At 39.9% G+C, this 14987-nt stretch overlaps 1 protein-coding gene across 2 annotated transcripts; it reads left to right on the forward strand.

Annotated features, from left to right (window-relative positions):
* Nucleotides 1–366: 366 nt before the first annotated feature.
* LOC121877661 (TM2 domain-containing protein CG10795-like) lies at nucleotides 367–6514 on the forward strand. 2 transcript variants are annotated; one of them, XM_042383479.1, is made up of 3 exons: nucleotides 367–826; nucleotides 3827–4137; nucleotides 6161–6514. In XM_042383479.1, the coding sequence occupies exons 2-3, from the start codon at nucleotides 3839–3841 to the stop codon at nucleotides 6471–6473; spliced, it is 612 nt and encodes a 203-aa protein (XP_042239413.1). In that variant the 5' UTR covers nucleotides 367–826; nucleotides 3827–3838; the 3' UTR covers nucleotides 6474–6514. The 2 variants fall into 2 exon arrangements, with proteins under 2 accessions (XP_042239413.1, XP_042239412.1); XM_042383478.1 differs by having other exon boundaries at nucleotides 368–826; nucleotides 3742–4137.
* Nucleotides 6515–14987: the final 8473 nt, after the last annotated feature.

Genomic DNA, 14987 nt, shown 5'->3' on the forward strand with positions numbered 1-14987 from the left:
CAGGAAATTAGATCAGCCAAACGGCATTTCGAGATGAAATTACCCCAAAATATTAAGAAAGATCCCAATTCCTTTTATGCGTATGCCAGGAGTAAAATGAAAACAAGGATACTGTTGGTCCTCTAATTAAAGGACGAAAACAACATGGCCCTGGTACAATTTGGAAGCACTGTCTGTGAGGCAGCTTCTCGTCAATAGTGTTTATAAAAAAAATATTACCCAAACTGTATGTCAAACTTCAGCTTAGACATTGTATGTTATGTTGCTTAACCTCATATACCCCAGGTATAAAAATAACAATTACGTACACATGTTAGATATGAAATATGGTCTATACCAATCACAGTCGATGTGTCTGACAAAACCACCAGAAGAGCTGATTCAACACACACTCACGTTTATATTCCTCAAGCCAATACTATTGTGGATAATCTTACAACTAGGAATGAATATCGTTGTTTTATTTATTTAGTAAGCAGTATTCAGCTCTTTTCAGAGTTCAGTGTTTATGTGGTGAAATGATGGATGAAAAGAAAATTCGTGATGTTGTGTCTTGGTGATGAAATGTTCGGTTGGCGACTGGTTAAATATGTTGAGTTATAGTGGGATGGTGTGCTCTATCTCTCTCTATCCTGTGTGCGTATGTGTGACATTTAATAATAACTTGGGGTCGCACTGGAATACAGTATGCTTGGAAACCTTGTTCGAGAGAGCGACTACGAGATTTGCTGGCAAGTGTGTTGGCCAAACTAGCTTGGTGTGAGGAGGGATGGTGACAGGTGGTGTTCGCTGCCATAACAACAACAGCTGATGTACAGTGTTTAAAGTGAGTACATATCTGTTATTATCCATTCCCTGACGTCACCTGTTACTATAATGTTAATGTTTATTTAAAGGGAGATGATGCTAGAGGATAGTTTGTACTCATTCTTAACGCTATATTTACCTTATTTACCTAATGGCCATCTACTAGAGATGGCCATGCCGGGGGAAGTGGGCCATGGCCTGTGTAGGATCCCCCCCCCCCCATTGTTCTTGATAATTTGGTCAAAGGCTATTTTAAAGTCCAGTACTACTGTTCATTCCACAGCTTGGGCTGATAGATCGTGCTATAGGTCTACCACCCTGTGTGTGAACAAGTATTTCCTTATAATCGTTCTGCATGATAACGTGACGATAACCTAAATTGGTTCATTAAATTACTTTGGAAATGTATAGAACAGCGACGTCAATAAAGATAATGAGTTTTGGGATTTTTTAAATGAAATATGGTAATTGTTTACAACACGCAAGCATCAAGAGCTTTAAGATTTATTATATGAAGAGAACTTGTTCCCTACATCTTAAAAATTACCCCCCAAAAAAGTGGGGGAATTGTAACTTTCCAACTATTGTGTTTTTTAAGTTTTATTGAGTAAATATGGCCTGTACATGTGCAAATTTTATATTCAATGTTGACATGAGTCCCAGCAAGGCATCCTAATGCTAAACAAGCGAATGTTTCCCGGTGAACTTTTCATACGAGCTTTTCGCAAAAAAGGTTGGTAATCGTTTACAACAAAGTCCTGTTAGAAGGAGCCTTTTTAGGACAAATTCTATAAAAGAAAACTTGTTTCTTACTTCCCATATACCCAAAGAAGGTTGGAGGAATTACAACTTTAATACATTTTTTAATTAAGTTTTTATTGTGTAAATATGCTGGGTCAGTGCATAGATACCACGTTTATGGATAAATTGTTGACATACATGCTAGCGAGAGAGCTTGACTTAAAAGCAACTGAACACTTCCCATCAAACTTTCGATATGAACTGTTAACAAAAATAATGGTAAAGATTTGTTTTATGCCATAACGGGAATGACAACAGAAATAGGTTTATGTTTTTCAGGCTGAATGGAATGAATATGACCTTTTTTCCTTGATTAATTCATATAATTTGCATAAAGTGGGCAGAGATTTGAAGATGAGGAGAAAATGTGGAGTTAAAAAACAAACTTTACCTCGGAAATTCTTAATCCTATACAAAGCTAAACTTGTATTATTTAACTAACGGCGGAGGAGAAAGTGATCTTTTTTTGTTTCGTTGTATTTTTGTTTAGTGAACTTAAAGTCCATTCTTGTACCGTCTTTTTCTCCGGATGAGATCCAACTGATATAAGCACTTTTGGTTGTGTATGAAATCTGGTTCACAGTACAGGGTATCGATTTATGTGCGTCCATCAGATAAATAAGGTAAAATAAGATATAATACAGTTATAGGTTAGGATATGTTAGGTAGGGTTTTCAAAGGTTCTGTTGGTGTTTATTGGGTCATATCTAATAAAAAAAAAGCATAAGCCACGGAAATAAAGGTGATATTCAGTGAACGAATTTTGTTCAAATCACCATGAAAAATATAAGAAAAACCTATTTCCATCATGAAACTCTCGTTATGTCATAAAACGAATCTTTACCAAAATAACACCCTAACCAACCAACCTACCTAACCTAAAATAAGGCACTTCCATCCTATGATAGGTATGGTAGGAGGTTAGGTAGCTAATGTTGGGTCGTTTATTTTATCTTATTCATGGTAAATCGGTCTCAGCTACTATTCCTCTGCCATTTTATTAATATTAGAGATGTAAGAAATACGTTTTCTTCTATACAATTATTTCCTAAAGTGGCTCCTTCTAACAGGATGATGATGTAACTTTTACCCAAAATAACACTGTGTAGGAAGTCATCAAGTGTTGGAAAGGATAAAGTACAGATATTTCATGATTTACCCAAAAGTTCCATTCCTGAAAAATCTTTCGTAGATCGATGTTTCATAAATTAAAGTGAAGTACAGTACTGTACAGTATGTTTTCCTATATGCAGGTGCACCTAAGTACAGGAGCACCTGTATTGACGAAAAAAAAAATGGCAACATTTATTTCATAACTTTAGGGTTTTCGTACATAAATCAAAGCATGGGTAAATACTGTATTTTGTTATTTACTTTGAATTTACACAAACTGAAGCTTTGTAAATTGGGTACTGTAAACAGTTCAGGAATGGTTTGTTTGAGAAAAGCTGTACCCACCATAATTCCTGTACTACTTATGGAAGTAAATGTTGAAGAAGGGGAGGTTTACCATTCTTGTCCTTTATTTCAGCTTGAAACTTTCCAGGGTAATACTTTACCATTCGTGTGCACCTGGATGTTTTTTTTTTGGGTCTCTGTATCAAGATACCTTTCAGATAACTTAGAATTATTCTCCAAGCTCCTGTAGTGACCAAGATTTTAAATTATTTGTTTATATAAATCTACAATAGACTCAAAACACTCAAAAGTATGTAAGTCTTAGATATACAAGCATGTACAGTACTGTACATTGCTTGATCTCAAGGTGTTGAGATTTTTATCTTTGACTGTGCAACTCTCCCCCTAAAAAAAAAAATTAGTCACTGGTAGTAATTTTGTAACTATGACTTGGATTGAGCTAAATTTTCAGATATTGTTTATGGTAAAGACAATGCTGTACAATAAGTTACAGAAAACTCAAAGAGGGTATAGTGGAATATACCTTTTTTTGTTTTTGCATAAATTGTCCTGGAATCACTCGGTAACCAGTGAATAAATGTTTTTGTTGTTATTATATACATTTTCTTGTCTTTTCTCTGACAATTAAGAAAAAAATCTTGTTTTGATACAAGAAAACTTGAATAGATAATTAGGTGAAAAACATTTCTTTTATTCCCAACTTTATTCTTTCAGTTTGTTCCAGCTTGCAGCACTAAGACTCTTTCTTGAAGCTTATGATGGATAGACTTCTTGGTTAACAACCTCTCTATGGTTGCAGAGCATCAATGAGATGAGAATTTTACAAAAATATCTCAAGGGAGGCATCTCCAGCCACCGCTACAAGCAGTACATCATATGTTCTTTGCTGGCATTGTTTATGGTTGGTGGAGTATGTGGGGAATACTTCACCAATTGTTCCTCCTTGCAACCTGGCCAATATCTGTGTACTGAAGTGAACATAGACCCCAGGACACAACAACCTCGAGGATGCACAAAAGAGGGTTGGGCTAAAGTTCTGTGTACCTCAGCCCCCGGGATCATTTGCACAGAAACAAACAATGGGACTTTTGAACGTGAAATTCCTTGCAAGTAAGTTGGTCAGATGTAGAGTCACTTGATCTACTTTACTTGTAAATTAGTAACATCATTGTATAGTTTTTTAATCGGGGTCTGAGAAAGTATAAAATACTCTAAGTGTGGAAATCCAGAGGGTTATGTGTAGAGATAGATGATGATGCTGTCTCAATAAAGGAGTATAAAAGGCCAGCAAATGTGGGAGAGGTGATGCAGGTAACACCGGCTGGGCTGGTTGGTGAGGAGAGAGATATAAGTGGAGGGAAAGGTCTATCTCGGCTCACTCCATACACATACACACCCATGCTCTTAATTTATATTATTTTATAGTTTTATATTATATTTTCTTTATTTCTAAGCCACACTAGACTACAGGAGGTCCCCAACTTACAAACGTTCAACTTTCGAACGCCTGCCGATACAAATGGGTTAAACTTAAAATTTACAGTGTTTTATTTACCTGATGACTTATTTTTTACTTTCATTACTGTATTTTGTCATTCTTTTTCTTATTTTGTCTTAAATTAAGTGATTTTAGATGTATATAAGGACTTAGGCTATGATATAGTGGGGTTTTAAACATCGTTCTATAAGTATGGTATGTACGTAGCACGTGTTCCGACTTCCGTACAAATCAGATTTAAGAACGTCCTCAGGAACGGGAACCATTCATAACCCAGGGACCCCCAATAGTGTAATGAATTTATTTTATTTTTTCTCAAACGAGCACGAACAAGTGATGGACACAGTAATTGGGAAACACTCATGAAAATTTGCGGAATTGCAGAAATATTACAGTAAAATAAATAAATAAAAATATTGAAAAAATTTTTTTTGTACAGTAGTGTAAATAGACAGGAAAGATGTTTTATAAGGTGTAAAACAAAAAAATAAAAAGATCAAGAAAACAAAATTTTATAGGAATTCTGTGACTGGTTCACATTCGCCCCAGTGCTGGTCCAGTTTTGCCCCGTAACTGCAAGTGAATTAGACCACATAACTCTCATTATAATTCAGTAAGTAGCTGTACATAGGTATGATACCATATAAATATCTGCAAAATCAAATGAAAAATAAAGGAGTCATCAAAATGTTTGTCATTTGCCAGTCTGAGTTGCCCTGGTTAACGCTATCTGAGAATACATCCTGTTCATGTTTTTTTACCTTGCAAGTGTTTGTCGCAGGCTGTTGTGACAAACAACTCCCTCTCAGCTTTCTCTATGCAGGTTTTGATTGTTAAAACATTTTTTTGTAACATCATGTTGTAGATCTACATTTATTTACTGTATTATATTTAAAAGGAAAACCAGTTAATTTGTTTCTCATGATTTATATACAGTACTTAATTTACCTTGCATATTTTTACTCTGTACTTTTTTGGGTGACCTATGTTGGAATTGTACCTTCTTTGACTTTTTTCAAATTGATCTCAACAACCTTAATTAAATCTACTGTTATTTACATTTTATATGTATTAATTAGTGAAAACAAATGTGCTTAAAATAGAAAATATATTACAAATTACATTTCAGAATCACTACAAATTCCAATAACTTTTGTGACTTTCAGAATGGAGTATCAAATTTGTGATTCAGTTAACTGTAGGTTGTCTAAGAATGTAACCTTAACAATATTCAGGAATTGACTGTACAGAGAAATCTCCATATAACGGACTTTTCTCTTCATATAATCCATTAGATGAGTGTTTTACATCTATAGGACCTCGGTTTTACATCTATAGGACCTCGGTTTTATATCTAACAGATCCTCGATACAATGGAATATGCTCTCCATATAGTCCACTAAATAAGAGGTTTACTGCACTGTATTCATGAACACATGCTCGTCTTTGGCCTATGCTCATTTGTTGACTGTATATGTTCACATGCATTCACATACTGTATATAGTATATACTGTACTGTACTTCCCTGACACAAAACTCCATTTACAGTGTTCTTCTGTTTTTACTAATGGGTAATTGTACAATATGAAAACCAAATAGATTAAAATTTAATAATAATTTTTTTACACTTGCAGGTATACAAATGGTTATTCTTATGAAACGGCGTTGCTCCTGTCCGTATTTCTTGGGATGTTTGGAGTAGATCGTATATACCTTGGCTACTACGCTGTTGGTTTGGCCAAATTCTGTACCCTGGGATTCCTCTTCCTAGGACAACTTATCGACATAATTCTCATTGCCACACAGACAGTTGGGCCCGCTGATGGCTCACACTATGTCATAAGTTACTACGGAGCTGGTATTGAGGTTATTCGTATGGATAACATGACATACAGAATGCCTCAGGAAGACTGGGGAGTGGTCGGTCGAGGAATAAAAGAACTGTGAAGTTCATTGCAAGATAAAATAAAAGTTTTGTTATTTTTAAACTGGTTGGTTTGAATATCCTAGAGATTATTTCATCTAATTAATTTTCAGAATGTGTGTGGTGTAACTTCTATTAAATACACATTAAATACAATACACCCTGTACACAGGATAGTATGATATTTTTTGTCCATACATTTGTCATCAAACGATTTGTTCTTACAACCATGTCTCCCAGAAGAAGTTTTTGTAGAAACATTTATAACACATAAAAATAAGTGAAGTATGTACCAATATAAATGAAGTACAAAACAGTATAAAATACTGTACATTTGAAAGGCTTATGTATCATCTCCATCTGATGGCTGTTTATCAACTGACCTACCTACCACCACTACCACCACCCATCAACTAACCAGCATGTGCATATACAGTCCAGGAGGTCCCAGCCTTAAGAACACCCACCAATAATGAACGGGGTTAAACTTGAAATTTACAGTACAGCGATCCCTCGGTTAACGAACGCCTCGGTTAACGAAATTTCGGTTAATGAACTGCCTTCCATAAGAATCTTCAATTCGGTTAACGAATTTCTTACGAACCGACCTCAACATGTTTTCACACTGGCCGGGCAACCAGCTTTAGTATCAGTCCGCCAATACAGTAATCGGTTTTAGGGCTTAAATTCTTACTATTTTAGTAAATATCAAGAAGTTTATACTATTCAATAATTTTAAAAAGTTTAACTTTTTAGTCATTTTAACAATTATTGAGCATAATTGAAGGAAAGAAACTAGTTTCATGCCATCCAGCCTGTTAACACACCAGACAGGCGCATCTCTGTTTTCAGTGGAGGTAACATCTTGCTTGAGACTCTTCAACTAAATGCATTTTTTCTGTTTCCAAGCAAATTATTGGTCATTTGAAATATATTTTACATATTGACAATATATAATGCAGTGCAGTGTTGATTTAAAGAAAATAATCTTGAAATACACCAAGAGAACTAAAATTTTATGGGTGAAATGGTGCCATGGGGTGACTTCTCTTCCACCTCAATGCCTTCTCTTCTTCCTTCTCCTCACATTCTAATTCCCATCATCATCATCATCAAGGAGCCTTCTGCATACACACCTCAAAGTAAGTGAACTTTTCTACCATTTTTGTTGAATTTAGGAAATTTTCGGTGAGCTGGAACCAATTACCCAAAAACCCATTGAAACAATGGTTTCGGTTAACGAACTTTTCAGTTTAACAACCTGCTGGAACGGATTGAGTTCGTTAACCGAGGGACCACTGTACTGTATTTTATATACGACAATGACTAATTTTTACTTTACTGTATATTGTCATTCTATTTCTTCTTTTGTCTTAAATTATGTGATTTTAGATGTATATAAGAACTTAGGCTATGATATAGTGGGATTTGAAACATTGTTTTGTAAGTACGGTATGCATATATGTGTTCTGATTTACGCACAGATCCGACTTACAAACGGAACACATTCATAATCTGGGTACCCCCCTGTACTCTACACACATTTTTACTGATTGTAGGATCTTTAAACAATAAACATGTAATTATTGCAAGAATGCATTAAATGATTATACAAGATATTATTGTAAGATTGCATTAAATAATTATAGAAACTGTAGTAATGAATGATTTACTGGGAAGTGCATTGTACAGTATGAGTTATTATTATTCTAACAGCCGAACATCAGCTGTTGTTAATGCTTATTTTGTTTAATATTGACTAATTTCAATCTATAATTACTCTTTTTCACTGTATATTGATAAAAATGTGTCCCTGATGAAGCGGTGACAGGTCTTTTTTGTACTGAAATTAGTAAGAATGATTTGTGGTGATTTTTAAAGAAATAATTTTGTACAGTACATACATACATCCTCTTACCAGAACTTATAGGTCATAGTACTGTCAATGTAATATTGAAAGAATTATAAAACCGGTGAGTAATATATGTTTACAGCATAAAGAAAATAAATGCTACATTTGTTGATATTCCAGCCTTGGTTGAAGCTAACTCAGGTACCACCACATTCTTATGTAGGATTGCAATGCTATAGTCTTTGAGCCTTCATTTCTAATCCACTGAATGCAGTATCTCAAGATACTGCAACCGAAGCCTTTGTGTAACATGGTTAGTAATGACACTAGTTTAACATCATTTAACAATTATGAGAGAGAACTTTCTAGATAAAGAATGTGTGTGTGTGCAAAACATGTGTGAAACTCATGAATTACTCCTAGGAAGAGACTTGTTTTCCCTAGTGAGAGGTGCCATCCGTTTTCTCAAAGTCCTGAAGTACACTTCTGTAATGTAAATTAAAAGTTATGCTATAACCTTTATGAGTAGCCATAAGTCAGATATACCTACACTGAGATAAAGCATTCAAGAGGTATTGAGTATATGTTGAAAGCTTCATCAACCTTTGCGTGTAGAGTAATTTGTGTTAAGACGATGTGTTTTGAATGTCCAGCCACCATCTGGAATCAGTTTATGTTTTGTATGAAGCTATGAGATGACCATTCACAACTGAAGTTGGATTTCCTTGATATACAGACCTCAGAGAGTCTCATGGGAGTATTTAAATTATTTCAGTTTTGTATTTAAGATTCTCATTAATCTTGTCAGCAAAACTTGTCGACTGAAGAAAACTTTGAAATGTAACTTATACCCGTGGACAAAACGGATATTGTGGTCAGAAGCTCTGCCCACAATTTGATTGCCAACCTGGGCACTTGACATCAATTGAATTCTTGCATTGCAAAGCTCAAACACTGATTGGATTATAAATGTTAGTCTTAGAAAATTAATATAAGCTCATAGCCTAATTTTCTTAAGTCAATGTGTACAGTAAATGAGACCGATAAATATGTCTGCAAAATTCCTAACTAATATCTCGGGGGCATAAAAAGGGAGTGAGGAGATTGAATCGTTCGGTCTGAACACATTCTCGGTCATCCAGTTATGTTACTGTGTCTCATCATCATATTAAGTGAATTTGACTAAGTTGAATTGTGTTAAATATGTCGGTGTTCCTGTTAACGTAATTGAAGTCTTGTGTGTTAACGTAATTCTGTTTGTGTGTCATCTGTTTCCCTATGAAAGAGTTATTTTGTGACAATCATGTTTTGATTCTATTTTATTCACTCTGAACACATCACTCATCATCCAGGCACTGTGTGGGTTGCTGGAGTTGCCGGGAGGCGTGTAGCCAAGAGGATGTCTTATGAAGGAGGTGTGGGGTATGAGATTGTTTGGTTCACACTCAGGATGGGATGGAGATAGGAAACTCACAATGTGCTCTCTATATACATGTTGTATTGGATGTACAATGCAGCTTGGTGCTGGGAAGGCAGCATGGTTACAAGCGTGATGTAGAAGGCTGGTTGGTGAGGACGCTCAGAGAAGGACAGCTTGTGGGTCGCTATGCTGCATGGAGAGAGGACCCAGGCAGGCGGAGGAGGAAGCGAGGGCAGGCAGCGGCGGAGGAGGAGGTGTTGCTGGCTGCGGCTGTAGGTAGAAAGAGGGAGATCACCACGAGGTCAGGTCTTAAATAGGCGGGGTAGGCGTGGCTTAGCAGTTGACCCCCGCTCCGTGGTGTATGGCGGCGCTGGTTGACCTAGACCATGAGGCATACACTGGGGAATTGGTGGGGTCGGCTAGGCAGCGACAAACAGCGTTTGTAGGGGAGAATTCCACTGCAGAGGTCTTTAATTCGTCAGGATTAAATCTTGAATTCATGGAACCGACATGAGTGATGAGCCTACAGGAATGCGGTTATGTCTGGGAGGTATGGCTTAAACCCAAGGACGAGGCGGAACCCAGCCACCACATCACGGAGTGTCTATGCTTAGCTTTTGTTTGTATACAAAACACATGGTGTTCTTGGTGGTGGTAACGTCTTGTATGTATCCGAAATTGCTGTCTCCGGGAATCTGATTTACACCTGGTAAATGAATACCGATGTATCCTGTGATTTGAAGAGTCTAAAAATGTATGAAATTGTTACGTAACGAGAGGCAAGGTTATACACTGATGAGTGGAGTCGTAATATAACTGTGTGTGGGCCAGAGTAACCTTTACCCCCCAAGTGTTTAGTAATAATGATTACTGTACACGAACAATCTTGTGACGAGTATTTAAGAAGTGCTATTGTGGGGTACGAGATATTGGTTCACACTCAGGATGGGATGGAGAAAGGAAACTCACAATGTGTTCTCTGTATACATATTGTATTGGATGTACAATGCAGCTTGGTGCTGGGGGGTGGCAGCGTGGTAGCGTGATGTAGAGAGAACTGGTTGGTGAGGTGCTCAGAGGAGAACACGCAGCTTGTAGGGCGGCATAGTCGCGAGGAAGCGAGGGCCACCAGGCAGGAGCGGAGGAGGAGGTGTTGCTTGCTGGTGGCTGTAGGTAGAAAGAGAGAGGTCACCACGAGGTGAGGTCTTATATAGCGGAGGTAGGCGTGGCTTGATAGTTGACCTCCGTTATGTAGGCGGCGCTGGTTGCTGACCTTGACCACGAGGGAGGCGCAGGCTGGAGAATTCGAGGGTCGGCTAGTCAGCGACAAACGGCGTTTGTGGGGGAGGATTCCACTACACTATTAAGTGTTAGTAAAAGTAGTAAGATAACTTGAGAGCAGACGACTAGTCCTTGTTTTATCACTGACTCGTGGAATCGGGGTAACTGTGTGTGGGCCAGAGTTACATATATCCCCAAGTGTGGAGAGTAATACTTTTTTACTTTTACTTTTATCCTCTTCACCACTGATCGGTTTGTTTCTGTTACGCACTGTTGGCAAGTACTGGGCATGCACCGGCTCCTGAACATACCTGAACCTGCTCCAGTGTTGGTCAAGTCTGGTCTTGAAAGAGTTCACACTCGCCGTCACAACACTCTCTGACAAGTTTACAGAATAGGATCTTCAGAAGCTCGGCAAGCTCATTGCACAACTCTCTTAGCACTCTGGGATTCACCATGTCAGGGCTGGGACTCTTATGAACCTTTAGCTTTGACAATTTATTTTGTATAACCTCTTCTGTGTATACTGTACAATGTGGGTCAGTGCTGTGTCGAACCGTCTGTCCTCAAACGCAGGAAGTTTGTTCGCATCCTCTCTTGTGAACACCGAGGAAAAGAAACTGTTCAATGCCTCTGCTTTGTCCTGGTCAGAATCTGTGTAACTACCATCTTCAAGCCTGAGGTCCGTTACTCCTACTCGAGTTTTAATTTCGATTTTGCATAACGGTAAAATGCCTTTGGTTTTGATTTGACCTCACTTGCAATCAGCCTCTGGAACTCCTTTTCTGTCCTCCTACACTCAGACTTTGCTTAGTTCCTGGATCTTGCATATATCCTTCTGTCCTGCTTATCGTTTGACCTAACCCATGCTTTGAATTTATGTTTTTTTGTTCTCAACTTTGTCGACTGCCGCATGGTTCATGTTGTACTGCGCACATCATTGTCATCCTTAATATCTCTTCAATTCATATTACGCTACATAACATTCAAATCCACCGCGCTTGTAGAGTCACAGAAAACGGGAAACTTTGGTAAAGGATAACTCACCTACTGTATGTTTTAGACGAATTGTACCAAGGTACGGTCATGTAACATTAAGTGTATGTATATACTTATAGCATTAAGGAGAATCCAAGGTATCTATAGGATGATTGGGAAGCCCCAATTGATACGGACTAGTGTACTATAAAGGATAAATGTAGATCGTGTCTGAAGGTCATACTATTTAAGTCTGTGAACGATTAGTGAACATAGCTACCGCAGGTATCAGATGCAAATATAAAAGAACAATGATCTGGAAAAAAAGATAAATGTATCAGACCTATGTGAAGTAGTGGAAGTGATCCAGAAACTATACTTCAAAGAGAATATCTTGTATACCCACGCCATGAAAATACGACCTCTAGGCTTTTGTTGGGTGGCTCTGACGCCCGGGCTAAGGTGCGTGCTGTAGTGGACTTTCCCTTACAACTGCAATCATGACTCCAATGCGACACCAGATGTTACGGTAACCTAGCAACGGAACTAGAGACCGGCGACTTTCTCGGCTTCCAACATGACTATAGAGACCCCTGGCGCTGCTGGGTATATGTTTGCCCTCCATTGAGATTCATTCCTAGCCTCTCTACAACAACACGCGCAACACCTCCTCCTCCACGCTGCCTGGCGTGCCCTCGCCTCTCCTCCACCTGCCTGGCGGTCTCGCCTCCCGCCAGCGAGCATGGCGACCCACCAGCTGTCCTTCTGGAGCTTCCTGCACCAACCAGCTCTCATTCTGGTCTCTTCTTGAACAAGCAACACCTCCTCCAGCAAGCTCCACGCTGTCAGCATTCATTCAACCAGGAGGCCAGCAACAGGTAAACATCTTCTCTAACGAAGCTCCTGCACATCTACTCTCTCTTCAACACGCTTTCATCACCAACGTCTCTACTGAGCAGTTTTTCACCACACGGCACCCTCCAGCACCAGACTGTCTATCATCATATAACTTAGGCTACAAGAAAATAGAGTTTCCATCCATCCTGAGTGCTAGACACATTATACCACGAATTCCTACAAATGGTGACTCTCGAGATTAGCACTCACACAGGTGATGGAGGATACACTGATCACGCCCCAGTCTTCAAGGTTATTTTGGAAGACTGGCTTATCCACAGTTGTGCTCTGTTACTCTAAGCAGACACCAGCTCCTTTCCTGCCCCAAGCACCACATCCTGACGACCCCAGCACACCTGTCCTGGCTCCTGACGCCGACCCCGGCCCAGCAGTAACCCCCCTGCCGTGAGGGAAGCACAACATTCACCGCCTCCACACCCCTTTCTCCTCAGGTACCCTTGCTATCGTCTTGCACCCTGCTGGTGTCATGGACCCAGCTGCTGTCACGAGCCCTAATCCGCTTTCATGACGCAGCCTCACCCCGCACGGCCCACACCCAGCAGGCGCATCTGACGACCCTGTACCTGTCATGAGGGAAGCACAACATTCATCGCCTCCACACCCTCTTTCTCCCTCAGGTACCCCTGCTAATGTCCTGCACCCTGCTGCTGTCATGGACCCAGCTGCTGCTACGAGCCCTAACTGGCTGCTGACGCAGCCCCTGCTCCTGACCCAGGCTCCACACACTCCAGCAGGCGCATCTGACGACCCCAGCCCTGCCGTGAGGGAAGCACAACATTCACGCCTCCACATTCCTTTTTTTCTCCCTTCCAGATAGTGTGTATTCAGACAGTTGTGAGTTTCAGCGATCGGCTCATTCGCCATCGTCGTTGTTCCCCACATGAGGTATGCACCGCCCGGTCTGCCTCTTACATGCTAAGCAACTCTACAGACAACAAGTCTCCTACACCGCCTGGAGGGAAGGGGGAGTATTAGTGGATCTCTCCTCTATTAACCGCGATCCGCATTCCAACGCGACACCAGATGTTACGGTAACCCAGCAACGAACTAGAGACCGGCGACTTTCGGTTTTTCCCAACATGACACATAGAGGACCTGGTACAAGGTATATAAGTCATCTCCATTGAGATTCATTCTACCTCTTCAGCAACACGCAACACCTCCTCCTCCGCTGCTGCCCGGGCGGCCCTCGCCTCCACCTGCCTGCTGGCGGTCCTCGCTCCCGCCAGCGAGCATGGCACCCACCAGCGTCCTCTGAGCTTCCTCACCAACCAGCTCTCATTCTGGTCTTCTTTCTGAACAAGCAACACCTCCCTCCAGTAAAGCTCCACGCTGTCAGCATTCATTCAACCAGGAGGCCAGAGCAACAGGCAACATCTTCTAACGAAGCTCCTGCACATCTACCTCTTCAACACGCTACTCAATGTAACGCTCTCTGAGCTGAGCAGCCTCACACACGGCAATTCCCCAGCACCAGACTGTCTATCATATAACTTTATGTATTATACAAGAAAACCACCTTAGAGTTTCCATCCATCCTGAGTGCTAGACACATTATACCACGAATTCCTACAGTGCCGAGTTGAACCAGCAAACCAGACCCTTACTTTAGTATGTAATTTAGGATTAAGATATATAATTATAAGGAATAAGGTCACAATAGATAGGAAAATGTATATGTGAGAACAAGAATAATATCAAAGTGAAAATTAAAGATTGGAAACTGTAGGCCTAGTTTAGTGAAAGATGCGAGGCATCGCAGCTTAGTGACGCCCAGCTTCTCACCAAAATAGGTACGCACGCGCCCAGAGCGTCGGTCCATGCGCCTTATATTCAACCCGGATAACCAGCAACCCCATGAGTGGTAGGAAAGTGCATAGGTTCAATAGGAGGAGTAGGAAGGATAGAGTCGGAATCATCTAAGGTGGAATTCGAGGAGAATAAGAAGCCAAAGAGAATGGCTTCATCAGGGGCAGAGTTGGCTATAGAGTTATCAGGTCGGAAGAGAGGAGGAAAAGAGGGAGTGCAAAAGTTGTTACAGATGTTTTTGGTTAAGGACCAGAGGGATTTACTATTAGAAGAGTTAGT

Source organism: Homarus americanus, unplaced genomic scaffold (genome assembly GCF_018991925.1).
Source record: "Homarus americanus isolate GMGI-L3 unplaced genomic scaffold, GMGI_Hamer_2.0 scaffold13550, whole genome shotgun sequence".
In the NCBI taxonomy this organism is placed as follows: Eukaryota; Metazoa; Arthropoda; class Malacostraca; order Decapoda; family Nephropidae; genus Homarus; species Homarus americanus.